At 41.0% G+C, this 26,213-nt stretch overlaps 1 protein-coding gene across 1 annotated transcript; it reads right to left on the reverse strand.

The window, feature by feature from the left end:
• Positions 1–123: 123 nt before the first annotated feature.
• On the reverse strand, positions 124–17,436 carry emilin2a (elastin microfibril interfacer 2a). The gene is made up of 9 exons (XM_031735575.2): positions 17,145–17,436; positions 16,441–16,566; positions 13,650–13,840; positions 11,588–13,537; positions 4,119–4,457; positions 2,512–2,565; positions 2,047–2,106; positions 1,729–1,869; positions 124–1,187 (listed from the first exon to the last, which is right to left on the reverse strand). The coding sequence occupies exons 1-9, from the start codon at positions 17,303–17,305 to the stop codon at positions 874–876; spliced, it is 3,336 nt and encodes a 1,111-aa protein (XP_031591435.2). The 5' UTR covers positions 17,306–17,436; the 3' UTR covers positions 124–873.
• Positions 17,437–26,213: the final 8,777 nt, after the last annotated feature.

The raw sequence follows: 26,213 nt of genomic DNA on the forward strand, positions 1-26,213 counted from the left end.
TTGCGTACTTTGAAGTAACAGTACGTTAATGAGGGTACTGCAGGTTAAGTCCCTCAGGTCATCTTAGAGGTTTTGCTTGGTTTTATTAAATAATATAAAGATAAGAAGAATCATACAAAATGGTAATCCAGGGTGTTTATTTATTCAAATTTTAATTAAAATATCAGTTTTCCCTTTTTTAAGGGTTAACAAAGGCTGAACTGAAAGCTAAATACTTCATCAAATACAGTTTGATGCTGGAAAATTTTAGTCAGTCTCAGGAGTGAGAAAAGGGGAATTTATTTATCATCCCCACCCACTTTACATAATCACAAAAAAAGGGGGGGGGGCTCACTAACCCTGTATTTTTCAGTAGAAGCCAGCCAAGTTTGTACTATTAATAAAATCTTGTTGTGTTGCTAAGTCTTTCCTTTCCTCATTAATCTCTCTGTGCAGATTTCCTAATCACCCAGAGCACTTTTAAGATGACGTGACTTCATATTTAAAGCTAACCTACAAATATGCTCCAATGATTGTTGACCATACTGTATGCCAAGTCTCTGAATGCTGCTGCTAAAACAAAATTTACAAAAGTGTTAAGTTATACTTTTACACAAGACATTTACAATAGGTGGTACAAACATTCATCTTGATAAATATATTAGATACAAATCCTGCTTCTTGTTGTCAGGTGTCTTTGGAAAATTGCTTACAAATTCCACATAAAAGCTTTTTTAACTGAATTTATAACTAAAGATCTTCACACAGGTAAAACAGCTGCATCACAGCAAATCATTTTTTTTGTTTTAAAAATATGGTTTCTTCAACATTTCCTCCAGTCCACATGTCTGGGAACAAAGTAGTCCTCGTTGTTACTTTCCACCTGAGCTCCAGCTATCTTTTGGCTTGTGGCTGGTACAGAAAGGTGCCGCTGTAGGTGGACAGGATCTCCCTGGCTTCGGTTGTGGCCAGCTGACCTCCGGTTCTTACCACAGCCACTTGGTCTCCTTTCCTCAGCGGTAGGATAACATTAAAGGATGCTGTACCGCAATTACCACCAGCCAGGCCATCCGCGGGCCTTGCTGAGCTCTGTAGCCTCTGTACGCTGCGGTTAGACACAGACAGCACGGCCTCTACACGATCGCCCTGCTTTGCGGTCAGCACACCTGAAATCAGGTATCGGCCATCCAGCGGTACAGTGAAGATCCCTGAGGGTGAGGACAGGAATGATTCAGTCTGGGTTCAATCAATAATGTTACTGATTAGTACTCTCTTGGTTTCTAAGTCTCTTCCCTATTCATGGACCTGCAATGAATTGATCCTAATGAGTTTTGGCTCTGTAGCCAAAGCCTGAATTATCCAATTCCTCTGTGTCACAGGACTTCATTGTTACCCAATTAAGAATTAAAAACACATCAATTAGCCACACTGTTGTGCTGGGTGAGTCATTCCTCAATTATAACAAACACGGGTCCTGCAGTTTATTTTGAATCATCTTATATTCACAGTCCTGCTTCAAATACTCATGAGAGAACACATTTCGTATTAATCCACAAGTGAAAATAATCCCTAACTAATGTTTTATTTATTTGTTTGTACAAAGCACAACACAGTGCCCAGCCTCATAATAACGGCACATTTTTATGCAAAAAGACAACATATCTACGTATAATCAACGTGTCACAATGATACCAGCAAATGTTACAATCCTTTTACATTAAATCTATGTTTTTTTACGTGTGGATCTACCTGTGCTGGGATTGTAATGTCCTCCATCGTTTACTAGGACTCTGTTAAAGCGAACGTTTCCAAAATCTCCAGAGAAACGTTGGTGAGTGAGGCCGGCAGAGAAGGAGAAGGTGTCTGCCAAAGCGCTATTGTCAACTGAAACTGGATGCAAACAGACATGAATGTCGTCAATCAGTGTTTCAACTGATGGATAAATGAATACATGATTGCTACATTTAAATTGATCAGAATCAATATGTATGTAATATGTATCTATCACAAATTCAATTCTTTTTGTAACGCTTTCAATACTTGCTGAAACATTGACAGGAGATTTACCTGGTGAATCAGCTGGAGCTCGATAAACGGGGTTCCAGGGCACCTTTACTGCTGTAAGAGCTACAAGGCACACACAGTACATGTTAACTCATCATGTATTATTACATAATACATTATGTATTATTATCATTATTATTATTATATCTTTATACCTATAAATCTGTCATTAGTGTGTGTGTGTATATATATATATATATATATATATATATATATATATATATATATATATATATATATATATATATATGAAGAAAATACAAAACTTTCTGGTGAATGCTTGCAGACGCACTAAAATCCTTGCACAATCTGCCCACACACCCTTAAAGAAACACATCCAGTTCCCACTCCCTCGCACTCCCCGACTAGAAATTATTCACAGTTTTTCCAATGTTTTTTTTACATTGATACAGTAGAAGAAGCCTGCAGATGCATGTGATGTAACTTGATAATGAACTGCTAAAATACCTTGGCGTCTGGCTGATTGAGGCATGAAAGAAACAGGCTTCAGAGGAAGATAGCCTGCAAGAGAAACAGATGACAAGAACATTATGTTTTATTGTCATCTGAAGAGACGGGGTCAGTCAGTAGTCTTGCCAAATACAGTTGTTTGGTTTTCCATCTGGACGTTATGGCACACTGTGTGAGAGATTCCAAGAGATGGTATAAATCAAAACAAAACTTCAAGAACTCTAGACTTCGTAATTTTTGATTTTTGGAAGCAGTTTGTTTTTCTCAGCTGTTTCAAGACATCTAAAATCAGATTTAAGCATCCGTAGTTTCCACTAAGACTGACATTTAAATGTATTTATTATTAACCAAAAACAGACTGAATTAAAAACCAACCTATGACAAGCATTCAGATGGCAGTAAAGAAAAAAATATACAACAATAAAGAACTGAAACACTGAAACAAATCTCACATCCCATCCAAAAGCCCAAAGATGTGGGTGAATTTTAAGTTTTTTGTTTTAGAAGTAAGGGGGGTAAGACTAATTGGCATTTCCCAGGCTAATTCTCCCACACTACCAGTAAACAGTAACAATATGACTAACGTAGGCTGTTCTCTATTCCTTTACTGCCAAAAAGCATTGAGGCTAGAACAAAGCCTTTGTTTTGTTTGATATTTTATTTAATCTTTCTACATACAGCTTAAATAATTAAACCCCAAACTGCCTAAATCTATGTTCGGCTTCCTCTTCCTTCCGATTTGGTTTGGCACCCAATGAAAACCTTCACATAGATGACAAACAACTGTCCACGCATTATTAATTCTTCATGGCACAGATTCAGCAAGGTGCTGGAAACATTCCTGAGAGATTTTGATTCATATATACATGACAGCATCACACAGTTGCTGCGGATATGCTGGCTCCCATTCCTCCACATCCCAAAGGTGGTTTATTGGATTGAGATCTGAGTACAGTGAACTCACTGTCAGGTTCAGGAAACCTGTTTGAGATGATTTGAGCCAACAATATTCAAGTAGGTTGTGGTGTTTAAATAATGCTCATTCAGTAGTAAGGGGTCCAAAGTGTGTCAATACACAACCACCAGCAGCCTCAACTATTGATACAAAGCAGAATAGATCCATCTAAGTTTCAAACTTAGACTTGAGTTTACTTTGTGTTTTACACTTGGTTTTGCTTTTTTCTACTTGCTGTTGCTGCATTTTTTTTTTACTTCCTAACCCTGGCCCAGCATTAAAACGAGCTTGGCCAGGGTTAGGAAAATATTGTGTTTTTGATTAAAAAAGGTCCCTTGACTGCAGTAATCCTTCATGTTTCAAATGGTGATGTGGGAGTGATGCACCTTTGTTGGGTCTGTTACCTTGCATGTAGCAGAAGCAACAAAAACAGCATGATTTTTTGCCCTTAGAATTTTAGAGTTGGATTTGTATTTCATATATTACTGAATTAGTTTTGTGCTGTAAATTCGAGAGGCCTTGAGTTAAACTTAATTAGATTGCAGATTTTCATGCACATCATAAAATAACGCTTGCACCTTCATAGTGGATTTTCAACTGTATGCTTAAGACGATACCAGAGGTCATCATGGACCTTAAGACTACTCGCCTGGTGCTCCTGCAAACCCTTTAACACGATCTCTAGAAGAGTCCTCAGACCCTCTTCGCACAGTCACCCTGCGGCTGTATCCTGGAGGTCCTGCCTCTCCCATCTCCACCACAGAAATCTCGGGCACAGTCGGCACACCTGGTTGCCGAGGACTGAAAGGCTGTCTTGGCGGGCTGATGTTTATTCTGTGTGTGTTTGGCTGCACTGGTTGGCCTGGGCTGTATGGTGTTCTGGGGTTGGTCTGCACAGGGTCGATGATAATAGGGATGTGGATTTGTTGGATTCTGTTTCTGTCTGGCAAAGACGCAGGCATCTCTGGTACTGGTCTTAAGGTCATTCCTTGGAAAGTGAAACAAAAAGAGAGACAGAGATGATGATTAATGGTCAGATCAGCTGTAGTGCTCCTTCAATCTTCTATTTAGACTGGCATTGTCGGCCATGCTGGCAGCTTCATGGGTAAATTTATCCACTGTAAGGATTTGAGCTAAATATCAATTTAGCAACATGCCCCCATGTTGACCATCACAGTCCAAACATTTCAGACATATAGACATATAAATCTCCCTTTCTCACTCATTAACAGTCCAGTCCTGGTACCTGACATTTTCAGAAGAACTTTTGTTTGTTTTTGTTTGCTGAACCACTTAATACTGACCTATGACTCATACAAGGATGAAAAATGAATCTAATTCAAGGGACGAACCAGTGTTGATAACCAGCAAATAACTGATATTCAGTTTATCTTTAGGCATCTTGTTACTGCAGTCAGCTGCATTTCTTTAGTCGAATCTATGAAAAATTGAAACAGGAAAATAAATAGAGCAAATACCTGACCAACAATCTCAGAGAGATGACCCTTCAGTTGATCCATCCATCTTAAGCAAGGGGCTGACGTTTGTCAAACTACACAAGAACTGGACTGAAAATCAGTAGTGACATTTGGAGTGATGAATCCAAATTTCAAATTTGGGTTCTAAGTTTGAGAGCCATCAGTAAAACATTTTGATTAAACATGCAGTGCCTCCTTGAGAACATCTGATTGGCAATGGCTTCATTGATCCCAAGCACACTGCCAATGCAATAAAAGCATACCTGGGTACAAAAACAAACAAGGAAACTCACAAACTGGCTTCCCTAGAGCTCAAATCTCAAAATTATTGAAGCGGTGTAGAATAATCTTGACAGAAAACACAATAAAAGGCAGCCAACATTCAAAGAAAGGCTTTGGATGTCCTTCAAGAAGCCTGGAGAACTACTCCTGAAGGCTACTTAAAGAAATTACCAGAAGGTTTGCCTAAGAAAGTTCCTGCTCTGCTGACTTTCACGCTTATTAGAATTGTACAGACTGTCTTTTTGCCTTATGTACTATATCTCCATGTTTGCACCTATTTCAATAAATCTCTGCAGCTATCTTTTCCTAGCAATGTGTAAAGGTAATACTTTTGTACAGTACTGTACCATAGCTGTAAAAAATCATTTCTAACAGCTGTAAGTTCTCCTGCAGCCAAATATAATAAATCAAAAGTCAACTGTTAATTCAACTGCACATTCAGCCAGTGATCAATCCTACCTGAAAGCAACTATGTTACATTAGAGCCTGGCTGTTACTCTGGATTATAAAAGTAATCGGGCATTCTGGTTTTATCAAATAAAACATCATCTACCCGTCAACAAAATCCGTCCTTCTTACTCCAAGCTACTCAGAAACCACATGTACTGTATAATCAAAAACAAATTAAACCCAGCAATCATGTTGTACTGAGATAATCAGAAATCTCTCATTCATTTCCTCCCCATGCCTCCTCCAGGGTGCCGGTTGCCTGAGTGCATATTTCCCATGAGCTCTCAGCCTGTGTCTCACTGAGGGGGAAACCGCAAATTTGAAAAGCACAGAGAAAAGCGCACACATTCATATGCATGCTGGTACAACCAAAAGCGTCACCAAAACCAGATGTTATTGCTTACAAGCAGACTGAGACACCGAAGGGTAATGCTTTAGTCACTTGCGCCTCTGCAGAACTGGGTGACATCTCGTGAGTGTTCACAAGTGACTGAAATCGTCATGGGATATTGCGGCAGACAGTCTGATCATGCAATGGTGCCAAGGGTCACGATGCAGGGAGTGGCTGTTACACACTTACAATAATGCATCACTCAGAGTCTAATCTTTCTTGCTATGCACATGGACACAATTTCATCCTCCACCCCATTTTCCTACAGTAATATTTATGATGGGAGGCTCAAATTGTGCGCTGCATGGCAGACCTCTGGGATTCCTCTTGTGTATGCGAGTCACCTCTGAAGACTTCCAGATGGGCTCGTGGGTCAGAGTTGGAAACACCTCACCTCACATACTCAAATATCTCACCGGGGGAAATTGTGGCACCACCTCAAAATTCTGGTGATGACTAAATTTATACAGTGCGTATGTGTGAGTGTGCGCCTTGGTGTCAAATACAATTTTCCATTCTTTCCCATCAGACAACCTTAGACTTCAAAAGGCCTTTTATGTCTTTTTTGTGTGTGTGTATTTCCTCATCACAGCAGACAGTTAATCCTCCTGCCTGTCTCTTCAATATAAAGCCTAAATGATCAATTGCAAAGCATTGATCCATGAAATCAAAGCCCTTAATTTATCCCTGCTTTAAAACAACAGCGTTTTTTTTTTTTCCTTTTTCATTTTCTGTTGCCTTTGTCCATTGCTAGACACTCACAGGACAGGGTGGAGAGAGAGGTGGAAAGTCCTCTGGCTTTCTTGGAAGGACAAATTGAAAGTAAAAGCTGGAAAGAAGCAGAGCGACAAGGGAGTAAAGTGAGCAACTCAGAGAAAACAGAGAGAGAGTGAAATAACAGGGATGTGATTTGAACTGGGCTGGGATTATCTCCAAAAAAAGGGAATAGGAAAAAAAACATATTGCACATCAAATCATAAAATTCAGCATGAAAATTATGGCTAGTCACTATATAAATTTGAAACAGAAGTATTTTTTTTCATATTTTAAAATTTCCTAATAACATATGCAGTCATGGTTAAAAAGTACACTCGTTCATTTCTAAGGTTTTCCTTATTAGTACATAATTTCAATAACCTGGTCTTTTAAAAGAGGTAAATAAAACCTCAGATGAAAGGATCATTATGAATGCGTAGAGAGCTACGTACACCCTTTCTGCTTCCATAGGAATTCAGAGGATAAGTAGCACAAATGTGTTGGTAATCAAATGCACTTGATTAACTGATCATTTGAAAGTGTACGTGACTCTATAAAAGCAGAGGTTTTGGCAGTTTGTTGGTCTGGAGTATTCGTGGGTGTGTTAACACAATGCGGGAATGAGGGGAAAGACATCAGCAGTGATCTCAGAAAAGTGACTGTTGCTGCCCGACGATTTGGGAAGATCTATCAGGCTATTTCCAAACAATTTGAAGTCCATTATTCTTCAGTCTGAAGTGGAAAACATTCAAGACAGTTGCCAATCTTCCTAGGGGTGTATGTCCAGTAAATTTCCCCCAAAGTCAGACCATGCAGTGACTGCAAGAAACCCAAGAGCCACATCTCAAACTCTATAGACATCAGTTAGCATGTTAAATGTTAAAAGTTCCTGACAGTACAATTAGAAAAGACTGAACTACTATGGTTTGTTTGCAAAGATTTCCCGAAGAAAGCCTCTTCTCTCTAAAAAGAACATGACAGCAGAGCCTTGGTTTGCAAAGTTGCATCTGAACAATCTGCACGATTTTAGACATCAAAACTTTTTTTACTTATTTTTTTTTTTTTTGAGACACAGGACCTGAGCACCTTACACTAATCGAGTTGACCATGATCTCCTTTGTATACCAATGTTTTCTAGGGTTACTTGTGAGACCATCTGTCAGACAGATAAAAGCTTGGCTGAAACTGGGTCATGCAACAGGACTGCTGAAAAAAACAAGGATCAAGGTTTTGCAATGGCCCGGTCAAAGTTCAGATTGTAATGATGTGGCTTGCCTTAAGAGAGCTGTGCATGAATGAAAACCTCAATGAAAAGAAGAATGCACCAGAATTCCTCTACAACAATGTGAGACTCTGATAAAGTCATATAGAAATCATTCATTTGAGGTATTGCTGCTAAAGGTGACTTAACAAGTTACTGAATCATGGGACACACTTAGTTTTTCATATACTGCTTCTGCATTCTGGCTAACGACACCGTGTCATTAGCCAGAATCCAGAATGTATTTACCTTATTTTAAGAACTGATAAGTACTTGAGTTTTTTAAAAATATCTTGATATGTAAAACTTTATACTTAACAAAGGCTGTACTTTCCTTTTTCCTTTTTTTTTTTTTAAAACCATGACTGTATGAAACTAGTTTGCCAATTCTTGAGAGATTGAAATCTCTTGCGTAATTTCAGATTTCATTGGTAGATCACAGACTTTTGAATGTTTCCACAGAGTAATTTCTGCTTAACCACAACTCCCTCTCAGAGGGAAAGCAACTAGATACAAAAACACAAGCAGTAGTGGCAGACCTCTGCAGCAGGAGCAGCTGCTGAGGGCTAAGCAGTGCCAACACTTTAAAACTAAAGTCACACAATTCCAATTCAACAGTCACGCTGTGTAAGGGCAAAGCTATTCCAGTCAATCTTTCAGTTATGTTATTACAACACATCATCTGTTTGCAGCCTCCTCTGGGTCCTCATATGACTGTGTGGAGAATATGAGCTCAAACACAGAGAGGAAACATTTCAGTAGGCTCTCAGCCACCACCACACCCACAGAGCAGGGATTTTTTGTGGATATTTTATCTCTATTTAGACAATTTCTCTCCTTTCCAAACTTGAAGTAACCATTAAATCTTGAGCCACAAAGTCCAACTCCCTCTCTTGTGGGATTTAGGACTAAAAGAAAATGAGATTACTCTTTGAAGGGAAAAATTCTGACACTTTTAGAAATACAGTAAGCTTATTTACTCTGCTCATGCTGAGATTTAGGTGAGTTGCTGTGAGCAGTTTGCTAATGTAGGCTGGAAGAAAAATTTGAAACAGGTTGCCTGGTGTCCTGCCGACCAGCTTCTCAGAAATGTTCTATTTAACAAGCTGTATCTTTGTTAAATCAGTAGAAAAATGACAACTCAGTGACACTTTAGCATGTTATGGGGGGAAACCAGTTACCAGTTACCAGGCAACAAGTTGACACTCCAGGAAGTTGCAGTTAATTTGTCTTGGAACCATGCTAGCTGTTTTCTCCCTCTTTGAGCTAGGTTAGCAGGTTGCTACAGTATAGACTGAAATAATGGTGCACATAAGAGATAAATGTCTCTTTGCTAAAACGGACATATGAAAAATGCCACAAATAGCAGACAAACTTGAGCGATTAAAGAAAATGCTGGGTAGCTTAAAATTCCCTGCTCCTCTCTCACCTCAGGAGGCCAATCACAGTAAGAAGTGATTGTGAATGCCAGCTTGTCTGTCTCAGTTGCAAAGAATAGCTGACACAGCCACCCTCTATCTGAAGTTGGAAAGTTGGGAAGTGGGGGTTCTGATCATAAATCACGCTTAATGTTCCTCCTTGTAAGATAATGAAATCAAACATCCTTGCTTGGAAATAACAGGCCATATTTGTCAAATGCTGAAATTGGTATAAAACGCCTTCATGCCTTCCATCAGCCCTCCTTTCTCCTCAGCTCCCTATCGCTCTATTGTTTTGGACCATGATGTGGGAGGGACTGGTAATGGGGCCGCAGTCATGACATCACAGCTGAGGGTAGCTGAAGCATCTGGTCCTGGGTGTGGAGCCCTTCTTCTCCCCTCTCCATCAAGACTGACTCCAGCGGTGAGTCAGGGCCCTTAATGAGGACCAGACTCCACACATCGGGCTTAGGTCACCCTGCGGGAATCTCTCGAGGCTGGTATGTGTACATGTGTAAAGAGAAAGAAAGGAGGGAGGGGTAGAGGTATGTGTACTGAGGGACTGGGAACTGAGGTCCGCAGTTCTGTGGTATTGCAAAAAAAGGGGAATTATGGTGAAAGAAAGAAGACCTCAGAACTCATGAAAGGACTGGGAGAGAAGGGGCAGTCTGTCGAGTGTTTAAGTGATATTTACGTCAGGGAGCAACAAGGCACGTAACACTATGAGTAAATCATCATAGGCACTGGAATGGCTGTAAAAATTTTCAGATTTCATTTGCATGTTTCATTGCCTGTATAAAAAAAGGGGGATTCCTGGGACAACACAAATCTTAGCCACAGGAAGTCTCTAATGTGGGCCTCTGCTTCTCGGTGCAGGGACATATTGAATGACATGCTCGAGGCAAGCACGGGAGGCTCAGTGAACTTGTGCCCTCCCATTTTGAGAAATACCCTGTGGCTGTTCAAGCCTTCACGTAAACCAAGCCAGCATTATGTGGAGATTATCCACAGGAAAAGTTTGTGTTTACACAGATGTTAATCATACTTGATAAACTCAGATAGTGAAAACAAGGGAGGACGCTGACAAAAAAGATTATGTGCATGTAGCCACTACTTTTTTCCTTGGGTTCTTCTGACAAATTTCAGTGCTTGACTGCACTAATGTGGGAATCCCCTGAACTAATGGACCCTTAAGTGGCTAAACTGTGCCATAATCTGACTCCAATTACTGTCATGATTCCCTATCGTGATAACTCTGCCCGCTAATGAAGCAAAGCCTGCTAGCTAGTTGAGACAGTCGACTTGTAAATGCTGCAAAAGGCACATGGCGTACTCTTCTCGTTGCTTCATACTGTACTTCCAGCACACCCTTTTCATTACTGCACCTCATTAATCTGATAGTATCACTCCTTTGCTGCCATACAGATCACACGAAAGCCATTTGCTGCCACAGCTGCTGTTGTTTCATTTCACAAGCACCACCTACATGCCCGTATTCACCTTTAGGCTCTGAAAGTGTCACTGTGCTCCAATCAAAGTGCATGTCAGATGTTCACAGGGCGTCTGTAAGGTCTCCTTTCCCGTCTCTTTCCAAGTCAGAATTGGGGGGGATGATTCAGGCAACTTTTGGAACTCATATTTCGACATTTAGTCCATGTTTGCAGCACTCTGCTGGTGTGCAGAGATTAAAGTAATCAGTGTCTGAACTTCATCTTTTTTTGACTTTGCATTCTTTACACAGCTATTTCCATTATTTTTGGGAAAATGAGTGCAACACTGAATGTCTTCCAGGAAAGACTTCCAGAAGTATGCATCTGGATTCATGTTTAAGCGATTGACTCTGTCAGGCCAATTTTTTTTAAAGCCTTTGCGTGTTTACGCTTTAAAAAGCTGTGAACACTTTCATCTTGTGTTGTGTTTGGTTGATGCAATGTGCAGAGTGCTTGTTATTATGCTCTTTTAAGCTTCATTTTGGGTGTGACCATATTAATGTGTGGACAGGAATGTCACAGCTGTCCATTAAAAGTTTGTTTGCAATTTTTAAAAAATAAAGACCGAACTGTTTTATTGCTATCAACTCACCTGGCTCTTTGGCTGCGCCGTCCTTCAAAACATGTTTGGCCATGGCGGACAGCTGTGCCTGAAACTTCTGCAAGGAATTTTGCAGAGCGTTGATTTCTGCTCCGTGATTTCCGCATGTGACGTTCATTCTGTCGACGCAGTCCCGCAGGCCGGCAACATGTCTCTCCAGCCCATCTTTCAGGTCTTTGATGTTAGCAGAAACTCCATCTAACCTTCCACACACCTTTTCGAGTCGGGTTACACGTCCATCCACAGCGGAGATACCATCAGAAACACCCTGCGTGTTCTGTTTACATTCAGTCAGTTCAGATGACACCTGTCTGCTAAGCGTATCGAGTCTGTCCTCCAGCTCCCCCACCTTACGTTGAGTGGATTCAGATGTACTCCAGCTGTCCTGTGTTGTACTGCTTTCGCCTCTCTGCTCAGCATAGCAGCATGTTGAGTTTATTTTCTGCATATCTTGGTTGTATTTGCCTAAGGAATCACTTAAACCAGTAACAGCGCCAGACAGACCGAGCACGTTGTTTTGAAGATTATTCAGTCCCTTCTTGAAGTCATCCATTGTCTGCACACTTCTCTCCTCTGCTCCAGAGTACCTCTGAATAAAATTCTCAAGTTGGCTGAGCTTGGCTGTGTTGGAACTCACGTCTGTGTGAAGGACGTCCAGGTCATTTCTGTACCGATACAGGTCCTTCAAAATGTTTTCTAGACCAGGAAGTTTAGGTGCAGAAGTTACCTGTCCTGCGGTATTTTGTGAGCCTGAACATCCTGCAGAGCACAACTCTCCTACAGTGTTAACCTTATCATCCAAACCTTGGAGGAGGAGCTTGTTGTTGTTAACTTCTGACTGGATGGCATTAATAGAGTCACTAAACTCCCCTGGGAAATTGTTTTTGCTCATTTCCACCAGCATGTTCGTAAACTGGTCCTCCATGCCGTTCAGACGTCCGTCCAGAAGCATCCGAAGAGCTGCCACTTCGTCTGTGATTGTACGGGTTAGCTTTTCCTCGATGTAGAAGCAGTGAGTCTCTGCATTTAGTTCTGTAATATTTATACGTGCCTCCAGCTCCTCAATCAATACGGAAAAATCGCTGATGCTTTCCTGTGGAGCAGACAGATTTTCCAGCTCATTGTCAATACGGACATTCAGGATGCGGTGAGCCTCTGCAATGCGGTCAATCTCACGCCACAGGGCTTTATGGTCACCGTGTTCTTTTTCCTCTTTGGATGGATCCGTCTGTCTTTGAGTTCGCACAGGTCCATCTGCAGCAGCCAAGTCTAGACGCAGTGATCGGATCTCCTTTCGCAGATCAGCCTCCTTGGAATTGACCAACTTGGTAAACCTGTCCAAAATTTCATCATGGCTATCTTCACAGGTCTTCTGCAGCTTCTGGAGCTTTTCATTACATGAGCTCTGATCTTTGGCCATTTGCTCCTCCAAATTCTGGTCAATCTCCTTCTTTAGGCTTTCAAATTTTCCATCAATGTAAGTCTGTATAACATCAAAGTCCGGTATGGGTGAAGCTTGAGACTGAGAGGCATCCATGAGGACACGTATCTGGCCCTCATGACTTGTTGTGATTCCTCTTAGGTCGTCCAAAGCTTCATCCTTGCTTTGCAGAGCGTTATTGATATCATCCAAACGAGCGACTATTTTTTCTATGTCCTTCTGTCCTGGCATCCCACCTCTGGTGGCCTGATGGCCATCCAAAACGGCCGGGTTCTCCTCCGTAGCTGCATCTGTGGGACTGTCTGGTGGGCGCATGTTGTTTAGAAGTGTCATCAGCATCTTCTTTGTGTCCTCTTGCAGGTTTGCAGTTAACCCCGTCAAAGCAGACTGGAGATCCAGGACTGTCTGAGACAGACGTTGAACTTCACCTTCCAGAAGATGCACCTTATCTGTCCCACCAGGCCTTGTCACATGCTGCGGGGTCTCTCTTCGCTCCGGCCCTGGAATAATGAAATAACTTATGAATTATAACATAAATAAGTAAAAGTTACTTTGTTAGTGGCACATACTAATGTTTAGTAAAATACTGTTAGTATAAAGTTGATTTCTCACTCTGTATGTGTCTGGTTGCCTGTCCAGGATTTGGTGGGCGGTAAGGCTGCGTTCCCTGAACTGTTTGCCGGTTAGGGGTTGGTTTTGAGTCTTTACAGTTTGGACCTTGGTAATTAGGACAACATCTCCACTCTAACTCTGTGACCGTTTTATAAGCAATCTTGTATGTGGGTCGAAATTGAGTTTTGTACCTGTAAACAAAAAGCAGAGAAATAAAAGAGTTTTGTTGTTCAAACACATATGGATGTAGTCTCAAAGTCTCGGGCATATATAAATATAAATGGGAAACACTGGACTTTCTCAAAATCACATCCAGACCTTTTGGAAAGTGTTATCAGTGTTATTAAGTTCCGTGCTAAACTGCTCCACTACTTCAAAAAAAAAGAACCTGTTAATTGGTTGACTCTTGCAATCACCAAAACATCTGTTTTTTGGAGGATTTTTTTTTAACATAGACATTTTAGAGCTTCTCCTTAAATCTTCACTCTGTCAAAATTCCAGCTTTCCAGCCAAAGAAAGCATTTCCCAAAGAAACAATGGATGATATCACTTCCCTGAAGCCAGGGGTCATGTCACGCAAAACATCTGGAAAGTTATTATCTGAAACAATCATCTTTACACATTTCCCAACTGTCACTGGTGAAACTGTTCACTCTCAATAAGCAGGAGCGAAAAAAGAAAGCAAGTGACAACAATACTTTACAGTCTGCTTGTGATCTACAAAGTATAATCAAATCTAATCCTAACATGAGACAACATGAAGTGAGTGCTGTGTATCATGAGTTGAGGTGTCTCCTCTCATGGCCAGCTCTTCTTGCCTGGAACTCTGGTGACCTAAGTATGATCAGCTTCCAGGAATCTTTTCCACAGAACAGGGGCTCTCATCCATGTGTTTGTGCAAGAGGATCACAAAGCAGAACCACAGATAGCATGTGTTTAAGGACTAACAATGATTCACAAAGAAAAATGAATTAAATTGCAACACAGCATCTTCCAGTACAAAATTAAAACTGTTCCAGTCACTGGTGCCGACATTTCCATTTACAATCATCAGTTAATGATTTCTTTAGTGCAGAAGTTTGGGGATTGGATACGGTAATCAAATTGTATAACTTTAAATGGGTTTTATTTTTATTGTGATATGTTCATATTGTCAAAGGTTCATGGGTATTTAGGTTATACACTCATATATAAATGTATAACCTATACACATATATAACCTATATATGCCACCCTAATGCGATTCCAGATTAATTGCTTGTCAGATAAACTGATAGCAAAGTCTATTTTGTCCATAATAGTTACGAAAGCTACAGCAACACATTGAGTTATGTTTTAATCAGGGCTAAATTCTTTCTAATGCTAACAAATTAGCAACTGTGAACCATCTGTTAGAGTCTCATAACTCATTTGAACATAGGGCTAGATGGACAAACATGCAGATACATAAAGATGTCCTCTAGAGGTGAAATTTTAAACACAAAGTCAAACCTTAACATACAGGAAATTAAAAAAGGAATAGATCAAAAAGTAAATGTGAACTGGCTCAAATATATATTAATATTAGCACTTGCCTGTTACAAGCCTTTTTTAGTTTACTTATTCTCATTGTGTTAGTCTTTATTTTGGACAGCTGGCAGTTACAGTTAATCTCATTTATACACCTGTGCTTGGGAAAACCTCTGGGCCTAGTTTCAATACTTATACTGACAAACTAACCAGGGTGTGTGCAGGCCTGATGGCTGTGTCCAGCTACTCTAGCAGGGCTGGACAGCATTTTTTTTTTTCCAGGCTGATATTGAGTTTGAGTTTTTAAGACAAGAGAGGGGCCTATATTTGCAAATAGCATGGTTACACATTACAGGGAAAATGTCCATCCATCCATCCATGTATCCATTTTCTTTCAGTTATCGAATTCAGGGGACTGGGTGAGACCGAGAGGCTGGGTACACCCTGGACAGGTTGCCAATTTGCCGCAGTGCTAACACAGAAAGACAGATCACCATTCGCACTCACATTCACTCTTATGGACTATTAAGAATCACCAATTAATCTGACCTCACGAGGAAAAAATGACTAACATTAAAGAAAAGCCATCAAAATCCTATATCAACATTTAAATTTCTCTGCATCTTTTCATATGTCTCAGATACATTAGCAGCAGTGATTCACCTTAAGATTCCTCAACATACTGCCGCTTTGTCTTCTGTTTATTTATTTATTTTTAGGTTGGGGAATTCTTTTCTTTTCCTTTTTGGACATTGGAGGCTGGATTTAGATGCTCTGCAGTCCAGTTGTGGCCGTCAAGCCCCATTTTGCCCATGTGTGCACTATTGTGAAACTGAACAATGGCTTCTCTACATGCTTATGGAAAATGGCAACATAACATAAATTTCTACATAGTATATGTCACCATAAGTTTTGTGTTGGAAGTAGCGCAGTTTTGTTGTCTCATATAATGGTTGCATCAAGTTTTGAACTTTTTGGGCATTTTCTGGTAACACTTGCTTCAGCCTGGCTTGTCATTTAGTCCAACAACAGACATAAATGAGTAAACTATGGGTAATGTTCTCCTCTTTATTAGCTTTACCCACAGATTCCTCCCTTTGCCTATTTTCAGTGGGCTTTTTAACTTGCTGTAAAAGCTGTACTTTTTCTGCTTCTGCCCATGAAGTTTTGCAGCCACTGTGAACACTTCTGCCTCCAGCTCTCTCCCAAATAAACATTTTGTATCTATTCTGCCACATGCATCTAAACATGCGCCCTCAACCCCTTCTCCCCGGATGCTCACGCCACTTGTTGCTGGCAGTCGGGTTGGTAGGCTGGGCAGGGGGCCACCACGGGCTCCTGGAAGCTCTCCACACTCCCCTGCACGGCGCAGCTCACGTTCTTTTGCACCATATAGGCGCACCAGTTCCTGAGGAGGGAGATAAACAAGGACTTAAGCATGTATAGCAAGAAGTGGCAATTCATTTAGAGCAATATATACCAAAGAACGCAGCTGGACTATAAAAGTTTCATAACAAGCTCCATATGGTTTATGAGCTTTCCCTAAAGGCGTCGTTTCAGTGAGCTTTGTCAGACGTCCATCCCCAGTCTATTTTCATTTATCAGAAAACGTGGAAATGCAGTGGTCTGCTGTACATAAGAGACTGGAGGTAATCAGTGACGTTCCAGGGTTTATCTGCACCTTATCGACAACATTTGGCAACACTGGCGAACTCGAGCCAAATTTAGTCACAGGCTGACAGAACAACGGGGAATGCTATCAAACTACATATGACCATAAGAGGCTAAATCCTCACCGATCTTAGGTCATTCAGGTAACTGAGAAGTCTGGATTGATTTTTTTTTTTTTTTTTTTTTTTTTTTTGGCAGGAAAAGAGCGCAGCGTTACCTTTAAGCAGAAAAACCCGTCATGAAGCGCTTATTAGTTTCTGAAAGACACAAAGTTTTAAAGAGTTCGTTCTAAACTGTACAAAAGTCATCGCTTACCCAGTCCTGTGTCTGTGTACCGGTCCAGTGTTTGCAGACCGGCGGAACAAGCCGTAAGAGGAGGGGGTCCCGTAAGTGAGCTGAAAGTTTAAAATCAGTGTGAAAACTGCCCAACGCCGGTCCATCTCTCCACGCCTGTGCTTCATACTTAACAAACGCATTAAAATAAATATTTCTACCACAGAAAAAAACTACCCTGTTATTACCATCCGCAAATTTCCCGAACTCCAAAGTTACATTCCCCTTGTGGCTGATTTAACTCCGGTAACTGAACTTTGAGGGAAGTCCGCAATCCCTGCAACTCCCTTGGAATGACGCTGGAGGCCCACACCCTCCTTCTCCACCCCCCCAAAACACCAGGGGGTGGGAAAGACTTCCTCAAGTTTATTATTCAAAAAACCAGTCTGTAGCCCCAGAGTTTAGTTTTAATTAAATTATTCTTTTAAGTTTTGGTGGTTAAGACGAGATGATTAATTAATGCGAGGGACGAGGGGGGATGCGGGCATCATGAAGTCAGTCAACAGCCAATAAGTCACACCTCACTGATAATAGGGTAATGTCATTTGAATGCAACCACCAGAGTTGAAAGACGCGTGTGAAGTGGTGGAGTTGATGATATTCATGACTTGGGATAACAGTAGTAATTTACATTCCGTTGGATAATGGGAATAAGGGGAGGATATATATTCTGGTGTGCACTCTGTTCCTTTCTGCATCAGCTCGTTGGGCAAATTGTATTTTTAAAGCCCAACTGAGCAATTTGCTGATTTATTAACGTGAATAGAGACAAAATGTACAGCATTAAATAGGCCTGCACTAGAGCTTCAATTCACAGCACTCGAGGCAGAAATTCATTGTCGGTGCTTTTGCACTGTGCGAAAAATGCGAGAGTTTCCGTGCTCAACATGGTGCTGCTTTGTGTGAAATGGTCTGCAGTTACCCTGTTTCCCATGTTGCCGTGGTGCAGGGAATACTGTATAACTTCTTCTCCCTGATCAGACAGATGCTGTCATTTAACGCAATACTGATTAATGGGGTGGGGGTGGGGGGGGTGGGGGTGGTGGCAGCGACCAGAGAAGACTGAGACTTAAATAAAGACAGGGTGAGAATACAAAGCAAGATGTGGTCGTCTGCGAGGACACAGAGGGATTCTTTAAAGTATCGTGGGAACGGGAAACGAATAGCAACGCAAATGGATCTACACACACAGATCTAACCCTTCTCTGTCTGGTCTCTCAGACCACAGATAGCCATTTCCTAAAAATAAAGACTGCAGCGTTTCATCAGACAGCCTGCACCAGGTCGGCCAACTGAAAGATGCCGGAATGTGTTACATAAGTGAAAAAAGTCTCTTGAGGATTTGATTTTCAAATGGTTTAATAAACAACAAATGTCAGGTAAGCCTGACATTAACACCCACCCTCACGGGAAACATCCTTTTAATGAGGTTACTGAGAGTTTCCTCCTTTTCCTGTGCTAACATCTTTGCACTTCACAGATAAAAAAATAAAATAACTTACACTATAAAGTCAGCAAACTTCAACGTCAGGCTTTTCACATAGAGGGGAGGAAAAAAAATTTGTGAAGAGGCTTCATGTGAGTCAAAACTGTTGACACTGTTGTTTCTTTAGTGTCCAGAAGAGGGCAGCACAGCAGCGGTAAAAACAGCAGGCACTCCTTGTAGTCATGGCAATTCTTATCCCAAAGTGTTGAGAGTGAGAAAAGGACATTTCATTACTGAGGCAGCATGAGTGTAAAATGTCCAGTTTCATCACCTTGCCGTGTTGCCTTCATGTCAGTCATCCTTGTCATGGACTCTGAATTAACCATCAGCTCTTTACCGTAAGCAGCTTTACCGCCATCATACACTTTCTCTTTATTTTTAACTAATAACGACTGACATTTACAGCGTGCTGCCAACAGGTTTCAGTTTCACGAGTTCAGAACATCACCCAATCTGTTTTCACTGCTTTAATTGTATGCGGATTAGAGCACGTGCTTATTGTCATTTTCCATGATGACATTATCAAGGCTTACACCTTCATAGTCATTAACTTCATATACGCCCTGACATTCATACAGAACAGGAAGTATGAAGGGTCATGACTGATGGAAAATACCAAGCCACATTTTTCATTAGAAAGAAGAAAAAGAAGAAGAAGACCCATAAATCCTGGGATATTTCCTCGTTGCACCTCTCTGGGATCAATTTCTTATTTTTTGACTTTGTCGAAGTTGGAGGACTGATTGGAAGTGGAACAGCCGCCACTGAATCCGGGGAGGATCATTTGCAGCCAACGATGCATTTGTCACGGAGACATGCATTTTGCAGGGCCAACCCCTCGCCGTGACCCCTTTTGAATCCTCCTAAATTCACCGAAGATGCGACCTTGATCTTTTCCTTTACCTATAATAAATGCGTCGGTGCACCTGTGGGCGGGGCTGCCGCTGCAGAGGCAACACAAAGCAGATCTCTCACTGGAAGGATCAGATGCGTGCTCCACTGCAGACTCATGTCCTGAAACACTCTGCTTCAAAGCACGTGGGTCAGATTAAATTCAAACAGCGCTATCGTTCATGTAGGCACCCTGTGGATTTCTTCTTTTTGTCTTTACACTAAAATATCTTTGTAAAAATAAGTAATAAAGAATAAAATTAAAAAAAACAACAACATTGGCTTTTTGTGTCACCAAGGGAGAGTGAGCAGTGGTGCAGAGATCACTTGCATTTGGCAAGCAGCAGCTATGTACCACGCGTATTACACCAGTGGGTGACTCAGTGGGAGAGCCGAGGCCTGCAAACACTGCCTACGCAGGTGTTTTTCAAAGTGGGGTCAAGGGGCTGCCCAAAGGTGCTGTGGTGGGATTGCTACTTCAATTTTCCTTTTCTCCCTTGCGCTCCACGCAGTGAAACAGAGAGAAAGACATGCAGTGTTTCAGATCACACAGTTTACTAGATTCTCTCACTCCTGAGTGGTTTTGCGCTGAAGAAAATTTGAAAAAGAGAAGAAAAAAGGTCTCAATCTGAGGCCCTGCATGTGGAGATGCTTCAGGATTTGTCCCTTCAGAAGGCGCGTGAACACACATAAATGTATTTTATGGCACAGTGAAGCAGATGATCATTCTCTCCCTCTCTCCAAGGCTTTTTCAATGTGGGTTTGTTGTAAGGAATGTAGAAGTTATGAAACCTTGGAGATTCAGCTCTGGCTGATCTTCCTCCCCCATTATTTCAAAATTACCCCTCCAGACTCCTCATCTCTCCATTTCCTTCTCTTGCATTTCACCTCCTAGAGAGAGAAAGAGAGAACGAGAGAGAGAAACAGAGAGAGAGAGGGGAAAAAAGGGAGACTTGACAGAAACCAACTTGTATCACTGTCACTTTGTAATGGTCGACTAAACGAAAATAGCACCCTAATTAGTCAACCTTTCCATTATGTGTGACACTTACATTTGTGAGCGCTTAGCCCGATTGATCTTTTTAGGTTATTAATTGGCATAACACTGCGAATGACCTCCTCCGGATCAGGTTGGAGGTTGTTGGATTTTTCTTGTTTTGCTGAGGAAAAGCATAATGATTCACTACAGAGCCATGATGAGAACATAAGATTAAGAGAAAGTTCAAACAAATGTCATGGTCTGAGACAGACGGGGAGACAGGCGCGGAGACAAAGGGAGAGAGACATAGCTGCCTGTTGTGGATGTACACAAATAACGCAACCACCCACCCACTCACTCGCCTCCCCTACACAGAAACACACACACACACAGACGCAGAGTCTCCCCCCCAAGCCCCCCATTCAGTCTCTCACACACGTGCACAGAGACATGGGCCCGTGCACGCAAACACACACACACAGCAGGTTAGAAAAGCTGATTTATTGGTTGTAAAATGTTAATATAGCTATCAGCCGTGCTCATGAATTGTTAATTAAGGCCTTGACATGCTCGTCACCTAAAATGTTAATGAGGTGAGATTGCGTCAGGGCCAAGAGGTCTCTGTGAGCTACTGAGCAAAGACAACAGATGAGCCGAATTCACGAGCACCCCCACCGCCACCATCACCCACCTTCCTCCCTCCACGCACACTATAATAGGAAAGGCTGACAGCACCTGAGATGGGTCGTGCCCATTTGGTTACAGAGTAATTAAATTAATGAATAGTAATGTGAGAATTAAATGTTGCAATAGTGAGAGAAAATGATAAATATGATCTATTTTTACCCACCACCAGCCTGTATATGCAGTGACCTGTACTAGTTGACTGACTGGAAGGAGTATTTAGTGTTTATTTACCGGTACTACTTAGGAGAATGTAAAAATGAGATGATCTGTGATAATAGTGAGTGATAATACAGTTTCACCCTACTCTAAAATAGTCCAGAATGAATGCAACTGCTATATGTCACTGTTATAAGGCAATTCCAGCGTCTTCAGCAGTACCTTAACCAGGCTCCATCCTGATTTATCCACTTTAATAATAAAGGACACTTTGATTTCCCCGAGTTGAACTGTAAAATTTAATGTCAAACAACAACAGCAAGGCAGGGGTAAGAACAACGGTGAGAACGGGGCGGCGGTGAGCCAGTCAGTTAATTATTAATTCACTGCATCTGTGTTTGATTAGTTGAAATGCCAGCTATAGGAGAGGCCGGGTTAATCAATGATATTTAAAAATCAGTTTGTCATAAAAATCTGTTGTGTCAAAGTGAAACGTGAAAGCTTTACTGACAGAGTCCTGTCAAATTTCAGCTGCGCTTTAAAAAACAAAACACAACACGGTTAAAGCAGTTCTTGACTAAATCTTTTGCTCTGCTATAACAAGCAGAATTAAACTTGCAAGTTTGTTTAGACACTACTTGAGTCCCACTGCAAATGAGACTTGGCCTGCCTCTGAATTAAATAAACGCTAATTGTATACACATGGATTGATTACTAATTGGGCCTGCAGTGGACAGACTCTCAGGGGACAAAAGTCACAGGAGGCCTCCTTGGCCAGAGTCTTTGTATAGTGTAGAGTGACAGTCAGCTTGTTTTGTTGCAAAGGCAGATCAAACAGCTACACGGAATATCAAAGACTGAAAAAAACAGATACAGCTCCACTACACAGAGACACAGAACGACTTTATGTCTCTTTGAGTCTTTCTGTATGAGTTTGGGGGTGTGCTTTCATGTCTGCGCCAAGGGGCCAGTCTCATAATATAGCTACGTGTATGGCCTACAGTATAGCCGATTAATATTTACAATATGCTTGTTTTTGTTTTTGAATTTAGGAATAGAAGAAAGAAAAAAATCATGTTTCTTCTTAGAAAAAGAAAGCAAAGTAGTAAAATATTAAATCCCTAATTCATTTTTGTACTCAAATGACAAAAAGGTGTACCTAATAAAGTGGCTGGTGAGTGTATTTCTTAAACACACTGTCTGTCTGCTCTTGTTAGCAAACTCAGGCCTATCATTTATGAACACTCACCTCTGGTTTGCCTAAGGTAACCTGTTAAAAGTTCATTCATGATGCTTAGGGAGGGCTCTGTGGAAGAGCGAGCATGTGGAATAACATCAGAGCAGAGATTTCCTGTGTTGCTGATCCTCTTTCAAAAGGGCAGACTCCAAGTTTTTGCTGTTTATACAACAAGTTAGTGAATAGAGACATGAGCTTGGTCTTTAGCTCATCCTAAAGGTTTTATATGTGTTAGTGGCTAATTATTGCCTCTCAACTATTAGCTTATTCTGAAGACCTAATTTGGATTGTCTGAGCTCATTTTTCTTTTAGTTGTTGCTTGACTCTGACAAGGTTTATTCCTGTGGTGAAATCCAGACTCAGTTGCCAGTTTATTAAGCACGACTTGTTAAAATAAGAGCAGTCGTATCCAGCACTTTTGCAATAAGTGATGGCTTCACAAAGACATTTCAGAGTCCTTTTTGCTATTACACATCTCTTCATTTAAATGGTTGACAAAATATTAGAAGTTGCACACTGTAATACTCTACAGCACAGGTGTCAAACTCCAGGCCTCGAGGGCCGGTGTCCTGCAGGTTTTAGGCTACGTCCACACGTACACGGGTATTTTTGAAAACGGAGATTTTCCGTTTTCGTTTTAAAAAATAATCCCGTCCACGCGTAAACGCAGAAATGAAGGAAAACGCTGCTAGGAACATGCCAAAACAACAGGTGGCGATATAGTCCTAACCGTGTAGAAATGTTGGCCAATCAGAAGTCTAGAAGCCTCGGTGGGAAATAGTAAACAAAGATGGGGCATAGAAGCAGAACCGAGTCGTATGTGTGGAGGGACAGTAACTGTGTGTGTATATGTAACCATTTAAACACTGCAGAGAGTACAATTAACAGTAACAGTATTGTAGAAATTCATTTCACCTAAACAATAACGTGGCGCACAGTGTGACGTCAAAAAAGGCGCACACCTATGACGCTGCGTTTTCTCCATTTTCCTCGTCCACACGTAAATGCAAAAACGGAGTTTTTGAAAATATCCACCCTGGCAGGCGTTTTTAGAAATCTCCGTTTTCAGTGACCAAAAACGCCGTTTACGTGTGGACGAAAGGTGCAAACGCATAGAAAAATCTGCGTTTTCAAAAATACCCGTGTACGTGTGGACGTAGCCTTAGATCTCACCCTTGGTCAACACACCTGAATCACATCATTAGTTCATTACCAGACCTCTGGAGAACTTCAAGACATGCTGAGGAGGTCATTTAGCAATTTGTATCAGCTGTGTTGGATCAAGGACACATCTAAAACCTGCAGGACACCGGCCCTCGAGGCCTGGAGTTCGACACCTGTGCTCTACAGCATATCTCTAAGACAGTTTTAAGATATGAAATTGGCTTCATTGTTGTAATAGATGTTAGTTACTAGCTGGCAGCTTAATGCAGACACTCGTGTGAATATCCTTCATGAAAAAATAGCTGTTGTTGTTTTTAGGGTGTTTTTGTCTCCTTTGCTTTCTTCATCTTTAAGTGTATTGTGAGTATACGGTTATACCAACTTTTGTCATTTTCAAGATGAACTATGACAATCACATTTTTCTTTGCATACACTTGACATTTAGTTTGACAATGAAGGAATTTTTTTCCACTCAGTAATGGGATTACGGTGGCTGCTTGCTGCTTTGTGTCCCAGTTACATCTAAACCTCCAAGCCTCTTGTTCACTCAGCCTCACTCATCTGGCCCTTATCTAGTACTTATGGTCAGCTTTTGCTAATCACAGGTGCATACCAAGAGACTGCAAGCTCAGTGTCATAAATTTGTTAAAAAATTGCTCCTGTAGCTCACACGTCTCTGTCTGCTGATTTCTAGGTTTCAATTTATCCAGCTCGGCTCGGTATATTGCTTTGCAGTAGCTAAAGGTGCTTTATTGGAGAATGGCCATGCGATGCCTGACGAATGAAACACCTGGATAAAAGGTGAGAAGATGATACTCAAAGCTCCAAGTAAAATGTATTTTTGATTAGACACTGTTAACGTAGACAATCATCAGACTTTGTCATGACATCACAAAACAGCAGAATTAATAAAATAATAACAGTATTTTATATGTGTAATAAAGTACTGTATATGAGTGCTTTATAAGAAAAAAAATAACAGCTGTTCAGTCCTCTGGGAGAGCTATGCAAATCTATCTATGAAAGGAAAATTGTTGCTGTTGTAATTAGTTTTTAAAAAAACATTTATTTATTTTGTTCCAGCACATGTAGAAGTTTTTTGGTGTTCATTAAATACTACTCACACTGTGGTCTGAGATGCGTAGTAGTGTCCCCCACACTCCTGTGTTAAACTAGGACAAGGTGAATTTCACACACTGCCTGGCATTAAGCTTTGACTATAATGTGACTTTGGGCAGGGTTGGTAATCTCTAGTGTCATCACTGAACTGCACTAAGCTCGTGGTGGAAGGATGAGTTGAGAGCCTGGAGGTGAAACACCAGCTCGGAGTCTGTTTCTTTTCACATAAGTCTTTTTTATTTGGTTTTGTGATCAAAGTACATTTTGGCCTTTCAAGACTAACTGTTTTAGTTAAACTGTTTAGATCAGTTTTCTTTCAGCTAAGGTCATACAATACAGAGTAACCAGAGAAAAATTATTAAATCACTTTCCCACTTCTTCCTGATATACTCACATACAATTTTTTCAAGGTAGGGAGGTAACTTGCTCCTGTTTGTGGCAAGTTCTTCAACCCACCACAGCCTATACCCATATGTGGGTACAGGCTGTCTCATTTGCTCCAGTCTTTTCATGTAATTGCAGACTGACTCAATGATGCTGTGATCAGGCATCTCTGGGTCTCACACCATTTGCTGTAGGACTCCTCCTGACTCTGTTTGTGGGGCTGCTGTCCTATACTGCTGAATGAATTTGACTGACAACTTCTCCCTGAGGGATGTAAAGTGAATAATGAATAATTCTGCCATAATATTACTGTCTGTGCTTGTAATTGATTTGGACCATATCACGCAGGAGTGCTATACACATGGACATTGTATAATGAATACCAGCACAATATATTCAGACTTTAATATTGCCTCGCTTTAAGATGGTCATTGTTAACCAACACCTTTATTTTTTTTTCTTTTTCTTTTTCATTGATTTGTTGCTTATTTGTTGCATGACCCAATTTTTTCTAGGCTTTAGCTGTCAGACAGATGGCCTCACATTTGACTCTCAAATATTTTGATAATGCAGAGGAGTCTGAAGTCGACTCTTGCAGGGCAAGCCTAGATTCAAACCCAAATCACCCCTTCATCATTATGTTTGGCAGTTTGGCAGTCAGATCATGCAATGCTCAGAGAAACTGAAAAAAGCCCAGGAGAACAGCACCATGTCATAGGGAATTTACTTGGATATCCACTCCTAGGAAGATTGGCAACTGTTGTGAATGTTTATGACTTGTGAATAATGTTTCAGAGTGTAGAATAATGGAGCTCGGATTGTTTCAAAATGGCTCTTCACTGACTGATGGACAGCAACAATTACTTTTCTAAGAGCCTTGGATTCCTTGGCATTGTATTAACACACACCTGAAAGCTGCAAACCACCAACGGCCAAAGCCTCTGCTTT

This window comes from Oreochromis aureus, linkage group 18 (genome assembly GCF_013358895.1).
Source record: "Oreochromis aureus strain Israel breed Guangdong linkage group 18, ZZ_aureus, whole genome shotgun sequence".
NCBI lineage: Eukaryota > Metazoa > Chordata > Actinopteri > Cichliformes > Cichlidae > Oreochromis > Oreochromis aureus.

Coding starts and splice junctions, on each gene's coding strand:
- emilin2a (XM_031735575.2), bottom strand. CDS start 17,305: ATGCGTTTGTTAAGTATGAAGCACAGGCGTGGAGAGATGGACCGGCGT. Junction 2,566..4,118: donor AGGGTTTGCAGGAGCACCAG/GCGAGTAGTCTT, acceptor TTTCTCTTGCAG/GCTATCTTCCTCTGAAGCCT. Junction 2,107..2,511: donor TCAATCAGCCAGACGCCAAG/GTATTTTAGCAG, acceptor TGTGCCTTGTAG/CTCTTACAGCAGTAAAGGTG.